The sequence below is a fragment of the Polypterus senegalus genome, chromosome 4 (genome assembly GCF_016835505.1).
Source record: "Polypterus senegalus isolate Bchr_013 chromosome 4, ASM1683550v1, whole genome shotgun sequence".
NCBI lineage: Eukaryota > Metazoa > Chordata > Cladistia > Polypteriformes > Polypteridae > Polypterus > Polypterus senegalus.
The window spans coordinates 93,735,334-93,762,394 of NC_053157.1; the positions used below are offsets into that span (position 1 = coordinate 93,735,334).

The 27,061-nt window shown below is 36.9% G+C and overlaps 1 protein-coding gene across 15 annotated transcripts in view; it reads right to left on the minus strand.

Annotated features, from left to right (window-relative positions):
* tenm3 (teneurin transmembrane protein 3) overlaps positions 1 to 27,061 on the minus strand; it is an 842,281-nt gene that overhangs the window by 135,176 nt on the left and 680,044 nt on the right. For all 15 annotated transcript variants that reach the window (XM_039751049.1, XM_039751058.1, XM_039751057.1 and 12 more), the window contains 4 exons: positions 17,844 to 18,058; positions 12,690 to 12,900; positions 4,960 to 5,061; positions 4,471 to 4,665 (listed from right to left, as the gene is read on the minus strand). In XM_039751049.1, the coding sequence (XP_039606983.1) occupies positions 4,471 to 4,665; positions 4,960 to 5,061; positions 12,690 to 12,900; positions 17,844 to 18,058 (723 nt within the window). The remainder of the gene's footprint in view (positions 1 to 4,470; positions 4,666 to 4,959; positions 5,062 to 12,689; positions 12,901 to 17,843; positions 18,059 to 27,061) is intronic.

A 27,061-nucleotide genomic window follows, 5' to 3' on the forward strand; every position in this document is an offset into this window, starting at 1 on the left:
CTAGGCCTGGCTCATCATATCACAGAATGAATTTCCGCACACCCACATGCATTCAATATTTAATGACATCCCTTTGTGATTTCACTCTCTATATGTGCATTTTTAAATATAGAATCTTTCCTGCTACTGATATTAACCGATAAGTAGTTATGTTTGTCCATTGGGCAAAAAAAGCCCAGAGTGTTGTGAGAATGGGTTTTGTTTTGATTAGCTTGCCCTTAACAGTTAGTAGTGCTGAATGTTATTCTGTATGAATATGTCACTTATGCTATTGTTTTGCTCAAAATTATAAACAAAGTTTTAACTTTGAATGGCTAGGATCATTGTTAATGCAGTACAAAGAACAAACGGACATCTATTACAATATGAAAGACAGCAGGCAAAACAACATACAAATAATAGTTTAGTTCAACAAGAATAGTTTAGTTCAACAAGTTTTTGTCTCATCCAGAAATGTTTTAAATGGTATCAAGATCTCTAATGTATGGCACAACTGTTTTTATTTCTGATTCAACATGACAGTTTGTATGCAAAAGTGTATGAAAGATTCTGTTGTGCACACACTTTTCTTTATTTTTTAAGAATCTGATTTAATGCAAGAATTCTTCTGAATCAACTTTACTAATGCATTTGAGAATCCAAAAGACCACAAATAGTTCTCCATGCAGCCTTCTATGCCTAATATAGCAACGATTCAGGCTTATTTGGCTCCAGAAGAGTTACATTTTACTCTATCACACAGATCATTACTGAGGATGCAACATCTTCTTCTTTCGGCTGCTCCCATTAGGGATCACCTTTTTCCATATCTTTCTGTCCTCTGCATTTTGCTCTGTTACACTCGCCACCTATACATTCTCTCTCACCACATCCATAAACCTCCTCTTAGGCTTTCCTCTTTTCCTTTTTCCTGGCAGTTATATCCTTAAAATCCTTCTCCCAATATGCTCATCATCTCTCCTCTGCACATGTCCAAATCAACGCAATCTTGCCACTCTGACTTTGTCTCCCAACTGCCCAACTTGAACTGACCCTCTAATTAACTAATTTCTAAACCTATGCATCCTCGTCACACCCAGTGCAAATCTTAGCATCTTTAACTCTGCCACCTCCAGCTCTATCTCCTGCTTTCTGGTCAGCCCAACTCATAAAATATAGCTAGTCTCACTATCGTCCTGTAGATCTTCCCTTTCACTCTTGCTGATACCTGTCTGTCACAAATCACTCCTGACACTCTTCTCCACCCATTCCACCCTGCCTGCACTCTCTTTTTCACCTGTCTTCCACAATCCCCATTATTCTGTACTGTTGATCCCAAGTATTTAAACTCATCCACCTTTGCCAACTCTACAAGGGCAATACATTGACCAACACTTAGCTGTATTTTCCAGAACACATTACATAATTCTTTAATATGATTCATAATGGCATAAAATCTACTGACCATACATTGGGATAAAATCTGCATTGTGAATTATCACCTAAGACTGGTGCCTTGAAAAATATAACAAAAATTACATTAAGGAAAACACATTACAGTATGTGCTCTATGAATTATACTGTTCTAAAAGCTTCACACCTGTTGACATATATAAAAATAACACAACAGAAAACTGTTCTTTTATGTTTAGCCAAAAAGGCCTGAGTGGGATGTAAATAAGCAAATAAACAAAAAAATCATTAAAGGCCAACAGGGAAAAGATTATTTGGAAAGAATGAGCAGTCAAGTCCCTTTTGATTATCACCAGACAAGTTATATTATTTTATGTTATCAATATGTTAGTGGGTAAATTTGTTATAGCGCAAGTCTCTAGTCTGCTGCTACAAACACATTCATTAAACCTAGAAATAATGTATTCCAAATGCACAATGAAACTAAAAAAACAAAATTATCAGTTTTCCTATTACAGTTTTGAGAAATATACATAATGATCCAGCAGCAACTGGATCAACAATCCAGCGATGAGAATTCACAATCACAATCACACATTCATGCAGAGGCAATTAGAGTTTACAGCTAACCTGACAGCATGAGTTTGGACTCTGGAAGGAAAACCAAGCTCAGGAGAAGCCCTGTGTGAACATGTGGATACAAGTTTAAAAAAAAAAAAAGCCAACAGTGATTGACGGTAATCTGTAGTGTGGTTGCGGTGTATAAAAACGCGTGGATATACATCACTTAATATATAGCACACACAGAATCAAGCACCTGCAGAAGCAAACCTACTTGTAAAGAAGTGTTCATGTGCTTTTAAAATTAAGCAACTAATAAACAACACTGCATACATTAGTAGAAAATATTAATAAGTCCTGAGACAAGCTGGAAAAAAAGTACTGTGCTGTAACTGATATTATACTATGCATAACAAATGAATAAAAACATATTTGAATTTTAAGCACTGGCAATTCACAGTTCCACTCAGCAATTATAGTAACAAAGAAAATGGCACTGCTACACATGATCTCCTGTCACATTATGTTTTTTATTGACAAATTTAGGATAAAATATTTAGTGGTCCATGTACCATACCTGCCGAGGGTCTAAAGGAGCTTGGGGTCTATGACAAAATTTACAGAAAGAAGGGTGAAAACCACTTGGTATAAAATATAGGTTCTATTCACTCATACAGACTAACAAATGAGAATTACAGCCATAAGTCAATCCCTAGAATGAAACCACATACAAATCCTGCACGGAGGCAAAGATAATTTAATTTAAAAATGGAACAAAAGACTGTATTGAGCCTAGTCTGTACCTATGTATGTAGAAATTCTAGGAATGCCTATGAAAAGCCAAACCATCTTTCATTTCTTTAAAATTGAATTTTACTTTTGTTACTCTATATTAATATTATTCATTTACAGTACAGGTTTGCTGGGGGCAATTGGCAACATGCCAATTAATTTTAGGGCATGTTCTCATCTGGCCAATTAAGATCAACAGTCAACCTAACCTGCACATCTTTTGATGTAGTATGTCAGGAAACCTCTAATGCATATTTTTAAACTTAAATAACAAAGAAGATGCCCACATCTACATAACTGCAGCAAAAAAACTTACTTTCAAATGGAATTCGTTTTGCTGCTATTTTGTACTAATGCTGACATATACCACAGAAATATTAATAGAAAAGGCCACTCGCCACTGCATGATGTACTAATGTAGATATCTATTTTCATTGTTTTTGTTGAATTATTTCTGAAGCATATTTGGGAAATGCAGGTTCATTATACTCCTGTTTGCTACTCATTCTTTTGAACAGATATTAAAGACAAAAACTGCCAGTTATCAACTGAATTTTAAAATCCAGTCAATCTCCCATTGAGATATTTCAGACAGCTGCTGGAACAATTGACACAAGGAAATGTATTTGTTTTTATTTTACAGAAAACACTGTTGCATTCCATATCAGAAAAACACACAACAAAAGTATAAAATAAAGACCTTTTTTCTTCTAAATGTCATATGTATGCAGAATAACTGTGGGAATAACATAATTTTGCAACTGTTAATTGAATATGCTTTGCTGCCTCATTCAGGCCCCTTGGGCCCATAACAAGTAATACTCAACCATAAAAGATTTGGTAGGTTTGGATGCTATCCTTCTTAATTCACTTTAATGTGCCGGTGATGATGAGATTTAATTTAGCAATTTGACTCAATAAAATTTTACACTTGTAGGGTCAATGGCCTGAAAATTTAATCCTGTGCACTTAATTGCATTAGTCTCTGTGCATAAATCAATAAATCTATTATTTAAAAAACAAAAATAATTCCTACAAGTAAAAAAGGAATGAAAAGGTTTACTAAATATTTCAGACATAAATAAATTTAAAACTAAATTCTATTTTTTTTTTTTTTTGGCAACAGGAATTGTGTTTTTTTTGTTTGCATTTTAGCTACCTAAAGGAAATCATCAATAGAGGCATCAAAGCAATGACTTGCTCTGTGAAAGGAAACTATTGTCTTTCTGAATGATCTAGAAAGAATGGTAAAACAATACTCACTCTGACTGCAGACAAACAGAATAATCAATGGACATGAAAGTTTTAAAGGTAAAGCTGCAATGGGTTCCACCTGGTTGAAACTGGAAAAGCACGTAAAAACAATGCTCTTTGACATACTGTTAATCAAACAGAGATGATACATACTCCACTGTTCTATAAAATTTCTTTAAATCAATAACTGTGAAATCAATCCTTAACAACTCATTCTGCAAGGTGTTTTAGAACATGTCCTAATTAACTACTTCACAATACCCACTCCATGACTTAAACAAAAGCTTACAATATGAAATGAGGCATGGAATGACCATGTGGAGAGCACGGTAGGAAAATTAAGTCTGTGGTAACAACAATAATACACTATAGATTATTGTTGTGACGGTGAATTGGTGAATATTGTGGTGAATAAGGTTCAGATACCCTAAATAAAATAGTGATATTATATTATTTTTTCCTTGCTAGTACCTTCATCACAGTTTTCTCCTTTGTAACCAGCATTACAGATGCAGGACCCCATGATACAGGTTCCATGTCCACCACACAGCACATCAAGGCACTGTGTACTTGGCACATCACACTCTGTTCCTTTCCAGCCACTAAAACACTGGCAGCGTCCCTTGGAGTATTGCCCATTTCCACTGCACAGCACAGGACAAGCAACTAAGCAGAAGACAAACAAAAATTGATAAAAGTTAAAAGTTAAAAATAGATAAGCATAAGTGAACATAACGGCAGACTAACTATATCAATTTCATATATCGGATAAAAAAACACAAAAAAAAAAACATTTATCAATTTGAAAATTAAATAAGACATATCTAAGTACTTTACATTAGAGTCACATTTATAGCTGACTTGTTTAGGTTTAATTTTACACAACACAGATATGCTACACTGTCACTTCTACTGCTACTGATCTTATTTGGACAGTAAAGAAACCCTCTCTTCACATACCTCTTGAACAATCAGGGGCTAGAAACCCAGGAAAACAGTGACATGTTCCAGAATTACACTCTCCATTTCCGTGGCAGTTTCGAGGGCACTCCATTACTGATTCTATTGGAAAAGCAAAACAAAGCATTTGAGTTAATTTCTGAGCTCAGACATTTTATTCATGATTAACAAAGCTAAATATATGAAATGTATCTATTATTATAATGCAACTTGAGTTGTATAAAAAACAAATCTAATCAGAAGTGAACAGAGACACTTTCAGCTTTAATTTTCATGGTCACACTTAAAATACCAGGTGAAAATTCTACCTATACTATGCAACACAAGCAATAACATTTCAGTTCTGGGAGAAAAAAATATATGGAATCAAAAATTCTGATAGTGACAGAACAGTTACACTGTTTTGCTATGGGCAGCACCTCTAACAAAAGAAATTTATCAGTTTAGCTACACTTTTGTGCGACAGTTTTCTCTTATACAGTATGTGCATTCAGTGACCACTGAGATGTTTAATGTAAGCCACGAGAGACTGATGCCATAAGGAAACAATGCAATAGTACGACTGGCACTTTCCTATAATGTTCTGATGAAGAGGAGAAAGCACAAAAAACAAAGGAAAATTATTTAAAATTATTGCTATTTAGAACATCAATGACCTATCCAAACAGATGCCCTGTAATTGGCAAAGCTTACTCTTAGATGAAAATTGCTTTAACCATGTGTATGAAAAAAATGCTTAATATGAAATTTATCACTGTCAGATAGAAAATGACAAGCACAGCACAACCAGCTAAGAACAATTTTTAACTTCTGCTTTTCTGAATTAGAGTTCGGCTTTCAGAAATGATGAGGGCTGGTTTAAATATAGAATTGTACATTGTGGTTGGTGGTTTATCATTTGAGGAGGCTTTCTTCCTTTATTCCTCCCATTTTGGATCTACAGTATAATATAGCAACAATGTAGCCTATATGATATGAATGGATGTGCACACTAGTTAATTGTAGCTTAAGTATATATAAGCAGCATCAACATTGCTTTTAAATGAGTGTACATTCCATTACTAGTCTTAGAGCATAAAATTTGAAAATACAGTATGAAAAAATGAATCACATGTATGTCATTACAAGCCACCAGACTAAGCATCACTCCTTCCCCCTCCAACAAAACAAAACAAGCATGATATCTTCCTGCCTACCTTAAAAAAAAAAAAAAAAAACAAGGTCTTACCCAATGTATGCCCCCCAATCCTCCTGTCTCATTGGTTCCATGAGGATGTGGTTACCCTACAGATAGCTATACAACTTGTAACTGCTGGAGTATATTTTAATGCCCTGTAAACATGCATAAATTGTTTTGCTTATATTTTTGGATTGCTAGGCATCAATGGATAATCATTGAAACTTGGGAGAAGTGTACTGGATGCTGAAATATGATAAAACAATGATGCAAGTATTATTAGATGAGTATTAATATGTGAGCTAGCCTAAAAAACTGCCATTTGTGTACTTAAAATACTGTAAGTAGTCCATGATATATTGTCATGAAAAGTAGGAAAAAAGTTAGTAAAGAACTTAAAATACTGATGTTGTTAATTACTAGTGTTAATTACCAAAATTTTTCAAAGCTTTTTTTTTTTTTACAGCAAATATACTGTTTGTGCAAGTGCCTGAGATGAATATTTTTTCCATGCTCCCTATAATGTTTTGCAAGGCTAGTGTGACATCACAGAGTCATAGCAGCCATGCACACAACTTTCCCGCACAACTACTTTAAGAAAATTGCCAATGTGATTATTGTTGGGTCCCAAGCACGCCAGGGAAAAAAGAAGCAGTTTCATCTACAGACTACGGCTTTGGTGCATGACCAATGTCAGCCTCAAGATTGGAACTCTGTGAGTGGAATGATCTATATTTTATTTACTTATATCTAGTTTTCCATAGCCTTCAGGGACACTTAAAAGACCACTGCACCATTATAATTCCTCTCAAAACTAGTTACATTCATCCTTCTCCATTAAGTTTAATGCATTTTGTGAAGTTTGGCGAAGGTCACAAACATTTGCTATTATTCTGTTCAATTGAGTTGAAGAAAATTCAGTATGGTTTACTCATTACTACTAATCACCAGTTTTTTCTCAAAACTAATATTTTTACATAAATAATTTAGTGACAGTTGGTTGGCACCCTGCCCAGGATTGGTTCCTGCCTTGTGCCCTGTGTTGGCTGGGATTGGCTCCAGCAGACCCCCGTGACCATGTAGTCGGATTCAGCGGGTTAGACAATGGATGGATGGATAATTGACCATTGGAAATCAAATGCTTACTGGAATTTGACGAAGGTTTTGAACCAGCTGCCTAATTAGAAAATGAAACCAAATTATTATCTGTATATGTTTTAGGGCTCAGAGCAAAATTCTGATTAAATAAATAAACAAAACCAATATCGTGTAGTTTAAATCATAATACAAAATTGCTGTAATCATATATATCAAGTATGTCTATATTGGCACTACTGACAAATGTCCACCCTTGTATAATTAAAATAACAGTAGTAATAATCATAATAATGAACTGAAATACAGTTATATTTTCCTTTATTATACTTATAAATCTGGCATATGATATGTACATGATTCACTTCTACAGGATGGCACTACAGTAGAATTATTCCAGCTGGCAGCCCAATATAATGGATGTGCATTATGCTCATTCATGAATGTTGCATGTAGGTTTCCTGCTGATGATCATGGTGTCAGCAAGTGGAGTTTTGTGTACAATGTGCCTGCGGCTGTGTAAGTTTTCATCTTTGCTTCTAGCTGCACAGTGCTGATGAAGATTAAACTTTCATAAGGACTGGCACTAAATTTCCCTACTTTTATTAGTGCAAAATAAATTCATTTACATTAATTCAGTTCCATTCATTTTGATATGAGTTCTTTCCTTTACAAGCCCAAGGCACAGCACACATCTAAACTTGCAGTTTAAATATATAAAAAAAACTCAAAAGCATTTTTTTCATGCTTTTGGGCAACTGGTTTTACAGAATTAAAAAAAAAAAAACATTCAGACTGTTTCCTAGCATCTTTAACAAGCTGTCTTCATAACGTGGATGAGTGTCATAACCTCAAAACAAAAATGCACACCACATGTTTAGTTACTACATTTGAGTATGACCTTTTTATTGTTTGCCATGAACATCTATTGATGACTTTGGGGATAAGGGGAGATACTAAGTTAGCAGGTGGAAGAGATGTCTGGAGTGTTTTAATTAGACTGGATAAACCTTTCCACGTTATTCCTCAATACTGTGTACATTTTCTAAGGAAAATACCATGAAAGGTAAAACGCAACCCTGTGTTTCTTAGGATCCTGAATATTTTTCAGCAACAATTCACAATTTTTTTATATATAATATCTGTATAAAGAAATCACACAAGTCATTTGGACAGATGGTTATTGAGTTTGATGAAATCAGGAAAGAGAGAGGTTGTTGATATTCACACTATGCAATCTCACTGACAGTCATCTTCCTACTACAGACAAGTATCTTATTTCATTCACTGTCTGGTAGGAGTTTGTAGGTTCTTCCTAATCCAAATCCCAAAGAAATCCTGTATACAGATTTTACACTGAGTGAGTACACTCTTGCCACTAAGGCATGTTACTTTTATTAAAGCTGCTTTAAGACATGAGACAAACTAGGTAGGATATGCGTGCATTTTCTTTTTTAATCATTCATTTTCTTTTCAGTTTCTCAGACCAAACACAAAATGTTTTTTATTCACATTAAGACTGGGGAAGAAAAGAAAATGCTGTTCACTGGACAGAATCCAAAAATGTATATATGTTTATATTTTAGTGAATATTACTGAGATTAAAAAGCTGAAGAATATTTAGAATGTTTGTTCTTTCTGGGAAATGGAAGGCTTCCAAGGCATCAAATAAAAAATTTAGGCTGTTCCTATTATATACCTTTCTAAAATTTTCTAAAATGTGGTTGTGTGAGTGTGAGAGAACTAACACCCCAACCAAGGTATACTCTCACCTCGTTACCAAAGTTGTCAATAAAGGCACTGACTGTCCAGTTTCCTGAAATGAGTAAGTATGTTAGAACATGTAAAGATGAGAACTTTTAATAAACAGAAAAGGCACTATAAACTAAACTATTCACACAGTGATGTATTCACTGACGTATTTTAGATTCCTGGATTTCTTAATAGTTATAATTACTTTAATATAAGTCAATGTAAAGTATTGCATTTAGGAAGTAAAAATGTTAGGTGTGAATGCACAATGGGAAATTTTAAAACAATTGAAAGTACACATTATGTGAAGGATTCAGGAGTCGCAGTGGACTTGTCACTATCAACTTCTAGGCAGTGTTCAGAAGCCATTAAGAATGTCAGGTAATACAGCATGATGTGTAGAGTACAAATCCAAGGAGGTTATACTGAAGCTTTGTAATATATTGGTTAGATCTCACCTACAGTTTTGGTCTGCAGGCTACAAAAAAGACATACCAGAGAAGAGCAATTAGGTTGACTCCAGGGCTACAAGGGATTGAATTACGAGAAAAGATTAAAAGAACTGAACCTTTAAAGTTTAAGCAAAAGAAGATTAAGACGAGAGGAGACTGTAGTGGTTAAAAAATATGAAGAGAATTAGTACAGTGGAATAAGACTGCTACTTTAAATTGAGCTCATCAAGAACATGAGGACACAGTTGGCAACTTTTTAGGGGTAAATTTCACTCAAATATTAGGAAGGTTTTCATTACACATGGAACCATAGACACATGTAATGAGTTACCAAGTTGTGTGGTTGACAGTAGAACTTTAGGGACTTTCAGAACTAGACTTGATGTTATTTTAGAATAACTAAGTGGATAGGACCGGCAAGTTTTTGTTAAAGCAACAGCCTCAATACACTGTACTAATTCCCTTCATAATTTTAAACACTTCAGTCATGTCTCCCATCACTTTTAATCGTCCCTCATAATTCAACCCCTGTAACACTGGAATATGCCTAGTCATTTTCTCTGAACTTTTTCCAGTGCTGCTATGTCCTTTTCATAGCCTGGAGACCAAAACTGCACATAGTGCTCCAGAGGAGGCCTCAGCAGTACGTTATAAAGCTTCAGCATAACCTCCTTGGATTAGTACTCTACACATAGTGCTATATAACCTAACATTACGTTAGCCTTCTTAATGGCTTCTGAACACTGTGTAATATGTTAAAAATATTTAACAGTATTTTAGCAAAAATCATGTTTTACTTATTTTGAGCAAATGACTGGATAACAGGCATGTAGATTATGCAATTTAATATGAAATATACATTTTTTTATTCTACGGACATTTGTTTACATTGTTTGCTGTTATACAGCACTGGTCAGTATTGACTTCTGTTACGTCATAAAATTCTTTTTATTCTGTATGAAAAGACTCATTTTTTATCAACCATCACTATAAAGTACATGGGATAAGTAATATATCAAAAAATATATTATTGTTCCAGTGCATCCTTAGACCTTGTACTATAGTGCAGGCTAATGCTCAGCATTATGGAGATGAAAACGACAAAAAAAAGGTCTGTCAATGGTGAAGGCAATGTTTTCCGTCAGTTCCAAGGCCATGTGATGATGATGATGATAATAATAATAATAATAAATAGAAGAAGAAGAAATATCTGTCTTAAATGTGACATGTACACTGAATTAATATAGTGTGTCTCTCTGGATGACAAGGTTTATAAAAAAAAAACAAAAAAAAAACATAATTTAAGTACTATAGACACAGATGCAAAGGACATATTATATGTAGTTTCCTATAAAGTAACATATCGAAATCAAGCATTGTAGATATTTAGTCAAGCTACAACTAAAAATGAGTCGACAAAGACATGGGCCTGCCAAGCAGCAGGTGGACTTATTGAAGTCTCTGCCAGAAAATTAATCTGGAGATGATTATGTAGTTGGCATAGGAAGTGACTCTGATAAATTGTAGATTAGCAAAAAATAAAGAGATCCAACAATACAAATTGAGATGCCAAGCAATATAACTGTGAGGTGCTGGATCCCTGTTTGCAAGTAAATGAGCTGCTTAGCAGAATACTCCAGAAGAAGAGCCGAGAGCTCTCTAGAGAATTAATAAAATGCATATCTTTCTTCTAAAAGGCACACCTATGGTTTTCAATGATTAAGTTTTTGAAATATAGTTTAACAGCATCTGTCAAAATTAAACTAAATATTGCTAAAAAGGCAACAGATATAGCACACACAGAACAGCAACTGAGTCTACTTTTTAAAAGCCTTGTGAAATGCAAAATATGAAAACTGGGACATAAAACAAACATTAATTAACTTAGTGATAATGAAATGTTTCAAGAACATGAGCTTTGTGTAAACTGTGGTCAAGTGTTCAATTCCAGGCATAAAATTAAATTTATTAATAATGTTCAGCTTACATAATGAATAAAATGTCATCTCAGAAAATGTTTACCTAATAAGCTACTTAAAAGAATTTTGCTCTACACTGAATTTCTTTAGGTTTAGCATTGCAGAATGCCTTTAAAAGCTAGTGGTCCTCTTAGAAAACAATCTGACACCTTGTGCCGTCAGATTTAACTTTAGCCCCAATTTAAAAAAAATAAAAGGATCCTCTGCAGTTTGCACAACAGACATATTTAAGTATGGAGGATGCCCTGATGAAATGTCATGGCTCCCTTCCTGTTTATCCTGTACACAATAGACTTCCATCACAATACCATTGCTTGCCATCTACAGAAAATTTCAGATGATTAATCCATAATAGGCTGCACTGATAATGGAGATGAGTCAGAGTATAGGAAGGTTGTGGAAGACTTTGTCTTGTGGTGCAGGGACAACAACTTGTATCTCAACATCGGCAAGACAAAAGAGCTGGTGGTGGACTTCTGGTGCGCCAAGAAGCCTCTGAGACAGTTCATCAATCAGGGTGAGGGTGTCAAAGTGGTGCAGAGGTACAAGTGCCTGGGGATTCACATGAACAATGAACTGGACTGGTCTGACAACACAGTGGTGCTCTACAAGAAAAGCCAGAGCAGACTGTACCTCCTAAGGATCTACTGGAAATGCTCTACCAGTCCAAATGGGCAGTGTGGTGTTCTAAGCTGCAGTCTCCTGTGGAACCAACCTGAGTTCAAAAGAAGCACAATGCCTGAACAAACTTATCAGGAAAGCCTGGTCCATCACAGGGCAAACCCTGGACGCACTATAAGCGTTTGGCAAATGAGGATGATGGCAAAATTGGATGTCATCATGATTCCCCCCTATCCTTTTAAGGAAGTGCTCTCTTTGTGCACTTTTAGCCACAGGCTCATTCACCTATAGTGCACTAAGGTATTCGTTAAGTTTATTTATTTATTTACTTATTAATTGATTGACTGGTTACATTCTCTGTCCTGTGACACTATCCTTGTTTTTTATGTTTGTGCTGCTGTGTGCATCTTAAATTTCCCCATGAGATTAATAAAGTGTATCTAATCTAATGTACAGGAGCATGTATGTATTTTACTTTATGGTATTTTAATTTACTTTGAGGACAACTGGTATATGTTGAAGTACTTTTCCAACCTTGCCATACTAATGACTTTGTAGCAAATGTATTTTTCATCCAATATTTTATTAAGCATTTGGGGAGATACAGTTCTTATAGAAAGAACAAACAAGCAAAAAGGAAAAAAGGTAACCTACCTATGACAATAGTGTTGAAAGACACCTGTTCTGAATTTTTGCCATCATTATAAAATGCCAAATGCCAGATTCCAGTTTCAAGATATTGAATGAACCCAGCCTCATGTAGACTGACAGACCTGGTGTATCTCTTTCCAACTTCTGACTCAATCAAGCTGCGTTTCTCTTTTGCTATTAGTCTTCGACCATCCAAGAGTTCAACAAAATCATACTAAGGAAAAAGCACAGACAGAAACATTATAATTCAACTGCACATGCTTATCACATTAGACTAAGATACATGCATTCTATACAGTATGTAATTTTACAGCATCTATAAACTACAAGCAAAACATACACAATTCAAGAGTTCTTTACCTATAAATTAATAATAAACAAATGTTTATTAAATTAGCTAACATGGCCCACGATAAATCATAAAACTAAGAACAGATTTGCTGGAAGCAGGCTTATTTTAGTTGTACCTACTAGACTGACAGAAATTTGCTTATATTATAAAAATACATAGACGACCTTTGATTTGCTTTTGCTGTATTTGTCAAGAGTCACAAAAAGTTACTTTACATCCATTATATACTATAAGCTTGTACCGATGTCTTTGATCTTTTCTCTGTGAGTATTTAACAGACAATAAACAAAAACATTATCATACCCTTTTACATTGAAATGTATATATATTTGTTTATAACGCTCTACTGAAAAAATGAATATTCAGTGATTTAAACATAAATATAACTCCACTGGCTTGTAGCTGTGGCTAGGATCCACTTCAGTACTATCCTCTTCATTTATATGACCATGCATGCAATATCTTCAGTGTCTAGCATCTCTAAAAGTCCTTCAATGAAGGTCCAGTTCTGCTTTACCCTATCTACTTTTTCCTTTCCCAGAGATGTTCTAAAAATGGATGATGTTTTTCAGTTTTTGGCTCCAAGTTGTGATATAAATTTCCTATACTCATTAGAAATGCTACCAAACAAATTTTGTTCACGCGCCTCTTTAAACACATTTCTTTCCAAAGCAACCTTGCATAGTAGGGGTTAACTACTTGTGTGCTCTCCTATTGGATATCCACATGTATGCTCTCCCAGTCAACCAATTTTGTTAGACTATTAGCTTTCATCAAGGGATTGTATTAAAGGTAGTTATAATATAAGATTCTTATACTATACTTTACTCTCTTGCTTGTTAACTTTGTAATTTCTATTTATATAAATGTACTGTAAGTATATTGAGTCTGTTATCATGGATAAAGACATCTGTGTCAAATAATGAATAAAAAATTTAGAAATGTGCCTCATGCAGGGCTGTTGTCAACGTTTTGCTCAGCACTCTGAATACAGGATCTGTGCCACATGTCCGTTTACTAGAATAGAGTGCCTTTGAAAATGGAAATGAACAGATCCTAAGGAACAAGCAAAAAATAACACAAAAGACTGAAAACTTGTTGTAAGTTAGGGGTTCACATATCACTGTATAGATGAAATATGAGTACAGATGATGGTACTTCCTAATCTTATACAAGTTAAGCTTGTAATAAATAAGTTAAAGCTTTTATCCCTTAATGCAACAGTAAGTGTATATGTCAGGATTATCTGGTGTGTAAGCTTCTTCTGCTCATCTTAATCATACAAAGAAAGGGTATTAATGGCATACACAAGCTTCTTAGGAAGAGTTTTTCAAGTCTACACAGTAATAATCAGAATGACTTTGGCTAGATTCCCAACAAAAAGGTGGTATTTCATGTACTACAGAAAAAGGTATCAGACATGAAAGCTACATTTACTTAATTGATGTATCATTCATCGTACTTGTTGATAATGCTATAACCTTTGCAAGATAATGAAAAAAGAAAAAAAAACAAACTCTTTCATTACTTTCATAACAAGAGAGATAAATTACCAGCACAGCTGAGAAATACCACAGAGGTAGCAATGCTTTGTTTTATCACTAAATTGTCAATACCTTTTATTTTGCCTTAATGCTTCCTTAAAGAAATGTATTGATCACCTTTTGGCAATCACACTGACATTTTTAGAAAGTGTCACAAAAGACTTTTCTAGCAGGCTTCGATTTACATTGTATTGCCCGTCACTGCCAATTACTATAGAGATTTATGGAGAGTTTTTCACACAGTTGGAAAAAAAAAATCTTGCGTGACCAACAAATTGCAATATAGTTAGGATATTTTCTATCTAAATAAAAAAATAAATCATATTTTCCTTAAATATTGGTAAAAAATTGATGCTTAACTTCAAAGTATTGAATACTCTATATAATAAATATGCCTAATTCTCTGCCCTTTAATGTAAATTATTCAAAGTAAAAGAATTTAAAAAAAGCAACACTATCTGAAGTATTTGGGAACGGTGAACAAAATATATCAGAGTGGAGAAAATAAATGACAAATAGCCCACTTTCTGCAATAAATTAGTCAACTTCTGCTATACTCTCTTAACATTTTTGTATATAATTCTACATATATGAGTACAGTGGAACCTTGAGATACGATCACTTCTGTATACGAGAAATTCAAGATAAGAGGAAAGTATGAGCGGAAATTTCGGATATAAATATGAGCATTGGCTCGTGTAAAGAGCCACGAGCCAGGCTGTGGGTATGCGTGACGCGTTTCCCGATCCGCCTCGACTCGGGGATTCACCCAAGTGAGTCAGCCCACTCAGTGTTCCTTGTTCTCCCGTAGCGTGAGGATCTACGCGTTTGTGCGCTTGTGATTTCATTGTTTCGCTGTAGCAGTTCGCTGTATAAGCGTATCCAAAAATATCGCAGACATGCAGATGGAGAATAGGAGACAATTGCCCTCAAGAGGAGAGAGAGAGAGAGAGAGAGAGAGAGAGAGAGAGAGAGAGAGAGAGAGAGAGAGAGAGAGAGAGAGAGAGAGAGAGAGGGGGGGGCACCAGCTAAGAGCAAGATAAGGAGAGAGAGGCGCGCGAGAGATAAGGAGAGAGAGGCGCGTGCGAGAGAGATAAGCAGAGAGAGACGCGCACGGGAGAGAAGAACCATCAGCTCCGTTATGATCACATGACGCTCAGCAGACAAAGTGTATCCATACTACTTGTATTGCAAGACATCGCTCGTTTTATCAAGTCAAAATTAATTAAAAAATTTAGCTCGTCTTGCAAAACACTCGTAAACCAAGTTACTTGCAAACCGGGGTTCCACTTGTATATTATTTATCAGTGTTATTTGTTAGGAAAATTGATTTTTATGTTGATATTTTTGGGGGTGCGGAACGGATTAACTGGATTTCCATTATTTTCAAAGGGGAAGTTTGTTCTAGATATGAGAAATTTGCTATACGAGCTCAGTGCTGGAACGAATTAAACTCTTATCTCGAGGTTCCACTGTATTTGTAAACACACAAACACAGAGTATAAAATACAGATAGGCCCTTGTGATTTGCTGGTTTACGATTCGGAAATTTACCTATTCGCAGATTTGTCATCAGTATTTAAATGGAAACTATTTTGCAAGTTTTGCAAACTATTGTGGAAAACCACAGATGACACTGTAGCAGTGCTACTTAAATTGACTGCAAATCCCAGTAACCTTGGAAGTACTGTGTCATTGGGCAACTTTGATGGTAGCCGTGAAGGGTTCTGGGTAAAAGATGTTTTAACACTAGAATACCTGAATCCTACAAAAAAAAGTCATAATGGCCGGCCACCTTTAATTCCTTTGTACCTCTGTATCAGCATCTTTGTTTTGCAAATTTAGATGCAAAATTCTCATAGAGAACACACTTGTCTTGTTATACTTTTTGTGAGTGTTTATTTGATATTTGGACTTCAGTCTTCACACATTATACACTTCACATCAGAATTCTGCTAATTATTACCATAACGTGAAAAAAGTTTCTGTTTTAGTTATGTGTTCAACATTTCTTGCCTCACATTTCCTGTCATCACATTTACGCAGATTGTTGTAGACACGGAACACACATGAAATGTATGTATACCAAATAATGATATATTATTTACCCTATACAATTCCAGACACCTCACACCCAGATTAACAGACTTGAGCTTCAAGAATTCTGTGTCTCACTTCAGCTGCTTCGGTGGGGGATGGGGTAGTTGGCTGCTTGCTCTGATTGACACATTTACAAAACAAAGTCCCTGATGAAAAAGTGCAAAGGTATTTAAGGTGGACTGGCATTATGACTTTTTCATAGACTGCAGGGTTTTTAGTGTTAAAAGTTATCCATAAGAAGCCAACAGGATCACAATCATTGGTGTTGTTTTGTTTCAACACTTCACTGCACAACTGGATTATAATTACATCCATTAGATTACAGTTTTCTCTGAATATAAATTCTTGTACTGTTCCCAATTGCTCAGGTGATGTATTTTGGGTTGGAAAATGTCCTTTTCTGGGAGCACTACCAGCTTCTACAAATCTTCACATACATCACAATCACAATAGGACAAAACTTCACACAACAATCAGGAGGCTGATCACTGAAGATTTCATTTCATAACTATACCACCATCATCTGCATCTACATCTGCGAAACTGCTCTGGGTTGCAACTGTTCATCATCTATCATTTTATTTCTTAGTTTTTTGATGAATTTCCTTACTCTGTAACAAAACTTCACACAACAATCAGGAGGCTGATCACTGAAGATTTCATTTCATAACTACACCACCATCATCTGCATCTACATCTGCGAAACTGCTCTGGGTTGCAACTGTTCATCATCTATCGTTTTATTTCTTAGTTTTTTGATGAATTTCCTTACTCTGTAATATTAATCATTTTTGTCATTTATTACCATAAATACAAACACAACTTTATTATAATAAGTTACATTTTGCTAAAAGTATTTGGCTCAGGAAAACATGCTCTGAAGAATGAAAGCCGATTTGGGGGCAATAACACAACTGGCAAATCTATAAAAAATAACAATGTATGTCCTTTACATATATATATATATATATATTTTTAATTTCTGACCCAAGACATAATCTACAGTAAAACAAAAGCCACTTGAAAATGATCACCCATAGGTTCCATAACATTGTAAGATTATCATAAAAAGATCACAGCTAATGACAAGAGCTGAAGGAACAGTTCCCTATTTGTTGTTTTAGTTTTATTTCTTTCCTTTTATTTTTCTTTTAATGGTACCTGAGTATGTGAAGGTCGCAGTCCTTTCCTTCCATACACTCCAATTAAAGCATCCTTCTGAAGGGAGATGTTGAATTTAAGAAACTGTGGCAGATCAATGGAAATTTGTGATCTCCAAAAGACACCAGGAGGCACTTCTTGTGTTGCTCGTTGACCTACATCTACCTCCCCAGAATCTATTGTGTTGTTTTCTTGATGAAAAACACCAATCTTTCCTGAAAGGAGAAGGGTAGACAAATGAATGTATTTTAGTACCTTTAAAATAGATATTTTGTAAAGCAGTAGATATAATTTTAGCTTCCAAATCTTAAAACAAAGGCTGAGTTACGCATGTGACAAAATTCAAGGCTTAACTATCTAGAAATATTCCTGAACTTTAGCTCCAGTACAGCAAATTGACCTGGAAATGGCAAAGCATTATGATTGTTTCAAGCATTTAGCATTAGCTAATTTCAGGTAAGATCATAAGAACGAATTCAGTAGTCAAGTCGCAAGAGAATATAGTAATTCCACCAGCATAGAATTCATAGGAGACATGAGCTGTTGTCAGAATGATTTACAATCAGTGTGGAGGGGACCAGATCAGAACCTACGTTTTTAAGGAGTCAGATCACAGTATAGTGTTTTATTATTTTATTTGCAAAATGTCTGCCCATATTTATAGTTATCCCACAAAACAAGGAAGTTTTTATTATTATTTTTTTTTAATTAATAAGCTTTTTGGAAATTCTGCTATTAAAACAAAAAATATACAGATACACTCACGCAAATATATTTCACAGATGCTGCTTTTACCTGAGCAAATTTAATTTCAATTAACATGTTTAGTTGTGCTGTTTTTAATTTATTGGTTAATTCAGTAGAAATAACACAAATAAAGTTTGTAATGCTTAACAATTGCAGGGAACCTGAACCTGTTCCAGGAAACCCATGCACAAAGCATGCATCAACTATGGATGGGACACTAACCCATTATAGTGCACCTCAACTTATCTTGGCATAATATATGGTCTCTAAAGCAAAATGCATTTAGTTGAGAAAGCTGATGATAACAGTAAACACTTGAGGAACTAAATGAATATATACACTTCAAAACACTCTGACCCGGCAAGGAATTAAACCTGGGTTACTGGAGGTGTAAGGTAACAGCAGTTGCCTGTGAGTCATTGTGCCACCCAATATTACAGTCTACTTTTAGAAAAATAAACAAATAAAGAAGTAAATAAATACAATGTAGAAGATCCACATTACATAGATAATTCATTAACCATGTGGCCCACCACCAAAATCTTTAAGAATAGTGCATGAAGCACCAAAATTGTACTGTACTATATAGTCATTTTACATTTTATTTATTGTTCAATGGTTGTATGCTGCAATTTTGTGTATTTCTGGCTTGAATTACCTTCTTTTTAGCTTGCTAGATTTTCGTTTTTATAGTGCTATGGCATATTATTGTCCTACATAACACTAAGAAAATGCATGTTAATGATGAAGATAAAGCAGTTCACTTTAGTGTCAAATAAGTAGAAGTCACAATTGTATAAAAATATCTAGTTATGGGGACAGTTTCTTTACCTTGTCTATCAAAATTTTTTTCTACTAAAAATGCTTTCATTATTAGCCTCTAGCCTTTGAATGACTGACTTCTAAATATAACTTTCAAGGTTCTTTGCAAAGCGTCTGGGCTGTGTTGACCAGAAAGCATGTGGATTAAATGTATGTACTGGAGAAATGGGACAGAATTGAATTCCCAAATAAACACTGGCGGGGTGCAAAAAAAGCTTAAACAAACGTCCACATATGTCCGAATCATCTTCAATGCACATTTTGTGCCTCAGAAGCAGCTGCTGCATCAAACACTTTGCCTTACATTATGAATTATAATGCTTTGCAAAGAATAAAAACAGAAGTTAGGATGCTTGTAGCCATGACGCTAAGTACAAACAAACGAACAAGGCTAAAGTAACACCAAAATTCAGTTTCTGAAAACAATAAAAACTATCACAGGGAAGTTATTAAGTTTGTTACTAATTCTGATCCTTCAAAAACAATAAAATACTTGTATCAAGAAAAAGGGTATGCTTATAAATATCCTGCTCAAAAAACCCTCAGACTGCCCAGGAGTTCAGTGATGCCCTGGTCCAGGGGCCTCATGTATAAACTGTGCGTACGCACAGAAATGTTGCGTAAGAACTTTTCCACGTTCAAATCGTGATGTATAAAACCTAAACTTGGCGTAAAGCCACGCACATTTCCACGGTACCTCATTTCCTGTCATATGCAAGTTCTCCGCTCGGTTTTGCAGACTGGCGGCACCCAGCGTCAAAGCAGTGCTACTGTTCCTGTGTGGTTATCCTTTCTTTTCCTGATGCGGCTTTATAAATACACTGAAATTAACCGCATACTGTTTATTAGTTTAATGCATCTGATTGTAATTAACCAGTAACAATATAATGGTCCACGGAATGGTCAAACTATTCTAAATACCATAGCTGCTTTAGCGTTGTTACTCTCACTTCTCTTTCTTTTTCTTCTTTCAGCTGCTCCCGTTAGGGATTGCCACAGCTGATCATCTTTCACCATATTACTCTCACTGCACCACTCGGAGAAACTGATCAGAAACAGAATTATCGGTATACAGCATCAAGCACAAGCTGCCTCAGCCATGCTTCCTATTTGAACTGCTTCTCATATGACAAACGCTTCAAACCTTTCCTGCATGGACCTCGCGGTTCAGAAACAGTTTCATCCCAAGAACTCTAAATGCACTCAATCAATCCATCAACTGCTCCTTGTAGAACTGTTAGTACTTACTAGTACAATCACCTCACTGTAAACTTGCAGTACAGTTATAATATTGCACAACCTGAGCCACTTTATAAAAAGTGTATTTACATATGATGACAATATCATTTTTAAGATGAAATGCAGCAAAATATGTTAATTATATTATACAGATAAAACTTTAACTTCGTTTAAATAATCTATATTGTTAATAATTAAAGGAAACAGTGTTGCTACAAGGATCTGGCGCTCCACTCACGATTGTTCCTGCCTCACACTGTATGCTTCACTGGGACTGGCGTGAAGGATAGAATAATTAAACATGTACTACGAAGATATTTCAATGTTCCTTAAATGTTTTTAAGAATCGGTGTTATAAGCTTACGGATGGCTTAACGTCCATTACAGAGCTGATTGTGTGGCGAAAGAAAGAAAAGGAAGGACAGGAATTGGAGGTTAGTACGTTGGAAAGAGACAGTACTGCAAGGGCGGCCTTAGGCATGTGCAAACTGTGCACCTGCACAGGGTTGCCAATTCCCAGGGGCCACCACACCAATATATATTGAATATAAAACAGAAAGAGAAAATAACAACAAAGCGGCAAATTTCGGCAAGAGTTAAACGCTTGTGTCATGAGCACGAGGCAGCTATGCAGTGTCCGCAATGGACGTGGCCATCCACTGTGCATAAGATACCATATTGACATTGGCGGGCAAAAGAACCACCGATTTTCCCTCTGCCAAGGGCCGCCATGAGCCTAGAGCCGCCCCTGAGTACTGCTGCAATAAATTATTTCATTGAAGGTCGCACACAATCACTGGGCCATCGTGTTCCCATATTTAATAAAGTGCTATAACTCCCATCATCATGAAAATGATATCATGTATACATCTTAGTTATATCATTTTATACATATACATTTTATATGTTACACGTATAACATTTTAGTTATTCAGAGAGCTGTAATATCACGAATGTAATTGATTCTGTGTCCTGTAGGAGGTAGAAAAAGCTGGTTTAAGAAGCACTAGTGATTCACACACATAGAGCACATAGAAGAATACATACAAAACAAAGCATTTAACGTGCTACTTTACTTACGATGTGATTTGAGAAACTAGTTAATTAAACGATTTTGTTACTTTAGCACATCTGGCTACAAGTGTTGTGGTCAGTAGCAATATCCTCCAGGCCCTCTGGCCCAATTTTGCAAATTCTTAACATGATCCTTCCTCTGCCCCTCCAGCAGAGCGTCATCCACGATGTAGCTGTCCATTTAGCACTCTGTGAGGTAGCTGCTATGGGGGCATCCTTGCCACATTTTCCAACCATTGTAGCTCGTACTGTGCAATTTGTGTGAGGCACAAATTATGCCAGGTAATTTCCAAGATGTGCTACAGGCAGCATATATGGAAGTGCACCAGAAGCTTAATATGGTGGCTATAAAAAAAAACTCCAAGCTTCACACCTGAGGAGGTGGGTGGTAAAGTAGAAGCAGATGGCTTAGCAAATTCTAGTTTTGATGGACACGGCGCTAATGTCTCCTGATGGCAACTGTTGCTTGCTGAATTCAGTTCCGGACCTCATTGTCGGTACTGCTGCCTTCAGAGAGAATGCTTCCCAGATATATGAAAGATGAAACTAATGACAGATATTCATTAGCAATAATGAAAACATTTTTGTGGTATTTACGGTGAGTCCCATCCTGCAGTATGCTCTAACTGCTGCATCAAGGTCAGACTGGAGGTCTTGTGGGGTGTGATAGCACAGTTATCCGCATAATGCAGCTCAAGAACCAACCCTCACTCTATCCAACTTTGGTAGTTGCTTGGAACCTCCTAATATTGAAGAGGTTACCATCTAGCCTGAAGTCCACTGCCACACCACTGTTGTCCTTAATCTCTTTGTGAAGAAGCTAGGTGACACATAAGAGGAAGATATTAAAGAGCACAGGTGCAAGCACACAACCCTGTCTGAACCCAATATGTATTGGGAAAGGGGAGGACTCTTGCCCTCCTATGTTACCTGAGCAGTCAGTCCATCATGAAACTGGAGGAGGATGTTATCTAATTTGTTGGGGCATTCAACCCTAAGGAGGAAGCCCTACAAAAGTTCTCTCTGGACAGTGTTGAAGGCTTTGCAGAGGTTGACTAAGGCCATAAATTGGTCCTCATGTTGTTCCTGGCACTTTTCCTGAAGCTGTCAGGCTGTGAAAATCATATCAACCATGGTCCTGTATGTCTTGAACCAGCACTGAGATTTAGGCAGCATTGATTCTGTGATGCTCTTGATCAGCCTCTGAAGCATTACCCTTAGCCAGGACCTTGTCAGCAACAGCAAGGAGTGATATGCCCTTACTGTTGCTATAGATGGCCCTGTCACTCTTCTTCTTATAAACAGTGATGAGACTAGCATCCCTCCATTGTTGTGGGATGTTCTCATCAGCGCAGACTTTGGTGATATATTGGTGTAAAGTCCTTGCACGGAAGCATTCTCCCTGCCTTAACAGCTCTGCAGGTATTTTGCCAACACCAGGAGACTTATTGCTTTTTAGGGAATGGACAGCTGATACAACCTCGAAGAATGTTGGAGATGGGTTGAGATTTTAATTGGAAGGAAATTCAGGCAATTCATCCAGATTGGTGAAGTGTCCTGATTAAGCAGGGTATTAAAATGTTAAGCCCACATCATCCGAATGCTATTCTGGTCCTTCAAGACTATCAGACTATCTGCTGTTTTCAGGGGAATGATGCAGCGATTTGTTAGACCGTAAGTAGCTCTGACAGCATTATAAAAATTATACATGTCATTTCTATCAGCAAGTAATTGAATTGCCTGTGCTTTTTTTGTCCACCATTCATTCTGTATGGTTTGAATAGCTGTCTGTACTTCTTGTTGAACTCTCTGCCATTGCTGCCTGATGGTATTGGATGAGGGGTTATTTAGAGCTGCCTAGTGTGCTTTATGCATGTTTTTCAGTTGTCATCAAACCAGTCTAGATGGTTCTTGCTCTTATGGCCGATGGTGTGGGTTGCTGACTCACAGCTAAGCAGATGTAAGCCCACTTCTGTTCCATGTTGCTTCATTTTCCCTAGTTCCACAGCTAGGGTGCAATGAAACGTCTTTCTTACATCAATGTCTGCCAGGAAACTGCAATCTAGTCACCTTCCATTGGACCCTTTCCTCCGCAAAGGGGGGCGAACTTTCATTTGTGTCTTGGTCATAATCATATGATGAACTGTCCAGCATTATGTACCTCTCATAGCAGGGGTGATGACAACATCTCTGATATCACTATGTCTCACTACAATATAATCAGATGCCAGAGTGAGGGTGCATCCATGGCGTCTTGTATTTAGTCTTCTGCTGGAAGATGGTGTTGGTTATGACTAGGTCGTGCTCAGAACAGACAGGAAGTAGTTTTGTACCATTTATGTTAGCTTGGCCAATATCTTGTCTGCCAAGCACTCTACTCTGTATCTTGTTATTCTGTTGCATTAAAATCCCCAAGCAAGAAGATCTTGTTACTCTTGGGGATCTGTCACAGGGCCTTGTTCATTGAGTGGTAGAAGCAGTCCTTGAACTCACTGTTAGTTGACAAGGTTGGTCCGGTCCACAAGCACTGAGAAGTGTGGCAAAGTGGTTCTTGACCAGGGGGATACGGAGGATCATTTGTCTTTAACTTGTGCCAACAGGTGATTTGGTGAGTCTTGGCAGTAGTGTATTCTTAATGGCCATTCCCACTCCATAAAGATGTTGTCCAACTCAGAGGTAACCTTTCCATGAGAATGGTATACCCCATCCCTTCCTCTGTTAAGGAACCTTTATCCATGAGCCTTGTCTCACTTAAAGCAGCAATATTGATAGTGTAACGACTCAGCTCGGCTACAACTAGGGCTGCTCTCTTATGGAGTCTATTAGAACCAACATATATACGTCCAGGAGAATCCTTACATTCCATGTTGCCAATTTTAGATCATACAACTTATCATTTTTGTTTTGACCACAGAATTCGAATGACCTGACAGGTGCGATATCCTATTAAGGCATGAGTAAAGTGGGCAGTTTTTAGGCCGGCTTTTCTAGGCCTTTTCTCAACTGGGGAAAGCAGTGTGGTCCCTACATAGGGCTACTTAGTCACATAGGTGTCTGCCGAAAGCAGCTGCCACTGAGTCCCAGCTGTTACTGACCAAATAACCTGTGCCGCTGACATGCGGGGATGTAACTATGAGCTCTCGATTCGTACCTGCTCCCATTGCTAGAACCCCTTCGCCATCAGACTTCAACCAGAATAATTTGCAGGAATTATTCACTGTGGTCAGAGGTGGATACATGCACAAAGCAATTTTTAAAGTGCCATAGGGGGTAGTGCTATCTTCGCCAATAATTAGATAAATCCAGTGACATGGGAGAACAATCTTACCTAGATGAGGCTGCCAGGTCCTTGGCCTGTCTACTGTGTGTAGCCAACACACTGCTTTTCTATTAGGCGATGCCTCCTTAGCCTAAACAGACCAACACATTAGGCAGTGGGACTACTTACCCATAGTTGGGGTAATAGCTAAAATGCGTCTCTTGGGCCCACTGCTGTTCTAAGATCATCTGCATTTAGCCTGGGACCGCAAGGTACCCAGTTACCTTGAGTGGCCACGAGGAGGCACTGCAGATGTCTTGATGTTGGAGAAGCTGAGTTCTGGTAGAGGAGATTTATACACTTGGGTAATCTTTTCACCCCCTAAAAGGGGGGGCAAGCCACCGGCAGTAGTTATAGGCAGAAAGTTCCAAGCAGGAAGTGGCATGCACTAATTTTCCAAAACAATGTGTCACCTGGCTTCTTCCGGTTCCGGTAGGGTGAAGGCTGGCGTGTTTTGTCTGCCGCTGCCCGTTTTTGTTTTTTGTTGTGGGATCTTGTTTTTGTTGCGTTTGCTGTGGGATCTTTCTTCGTGTTCCTGATTGGGACCGTCAGAGTCTACTTTTTTCTCCTGAACATTTTGGAGACCTATGATTTTTTGGAGAACTACCTGTAGTTGTTCCATTGCCTTCATTAAGATCTCTCTGGTTGTCTTAGGGTTTGCATGAGACCTCGCTTGCTCATGACACTTTGGTCTGACTTGGCATACTGTGAATAAGTCACAACTTTTTTTCGGGTTTTATTCGGTTTTCTGTCCGTTCTGCCATGGGACTGGCTGGCTAATGTGTTTTTGAACCTTTGTGCCAGGGTGGCATGTTGCTGAGCAGGTGGCCATGTTAAGAGTGACTAGTTTTTATCGTATATAATTTTTTCTGGATCTGATCCCCTGTTCTTCAGCTTATGGGCTAAAGCGTATGCAATTCTGTTGAGCTGTGGAGTTTGAACTGGATGCCTTGCCTAGGAGCTGGATTATATAATCACTGTGTTGCCCTAGGAATTTTAAGACAGGCCCGCTATATACAGTACATTGCGGTTCTCGTTGAAGGCTGCGCTGGAGTATGCCCTCCAGTTAGTTTAATTCCTACCAACTTTACTGCTACTGGATTTTCTCTCTGTGGATCAAGTGAGTGGGGGGCGGGGAGGAGCTAACATTGATAATCTTCACTCACTTCAATACCCACGTATGATAAAAGATCAATCAAAAAGACAGAGAAACACCTTCAAACTGCTCAGTGAAGATGGCCTTAATGAACTTTAGGTACATAGCCAACAGATGTTTTATTTTAAATTACTTTTTTTACATCTCACAACCTGAACTTTCTATTTATGTCAGAGACTTGGTGAAGTGCTGTCGACTCAGCATCTCTCCATGATCTCTTCCCTCCTGACTGTACCTTTTTTAGCTCACCTAAAATCGCTGGTCGAGAGGGTGGGCTTGCTACCATTTTTAGAATTATTTTAAATGTAGACATTTGGCTGTAGACAATTTCTCCAGTTTTGAGGCTCAGCTGTTTAAAATTGACCTTACATATCCCGTACTGTGTGCACTGGTTTATAGACCTCCTGGTTAAAGATTTTTTAAGTCTTGTGGACTCTTAATTTTACTCAGGTGGTATCAAGTCCCACACATCAGGAAGGACATAAATTGGACTCAGTTCTAACACTTGGATTTTCTGCAAATAACCTGGAGATTTCTGACACCAGCATTTCTGATCTTTTTCCAGTTGTTTTTGAAATTAACTTTTTGTGTCCACCCATCAATTTCACTAAACCACAGCACTTTTTTGTGCAGTATAAATGCTGACACAGTGCAGAAATTCTGTGATATCTTCTCTGACAGTCATTTACCTTTGGTGTTAGAAGCTCTCTCTGTGTTTCTGGATATTACTGATATGGTTAAGCTTCTCAAGCTCACTTGTAAGGATACTCTGGATCTGGTTGTATCCTTAAAGTTAAGGAGAACCAAGGTAAAAGCCAGTGTTCAGCCCTGGTTAAATGACGCCACTTGTGTGCTCAGACA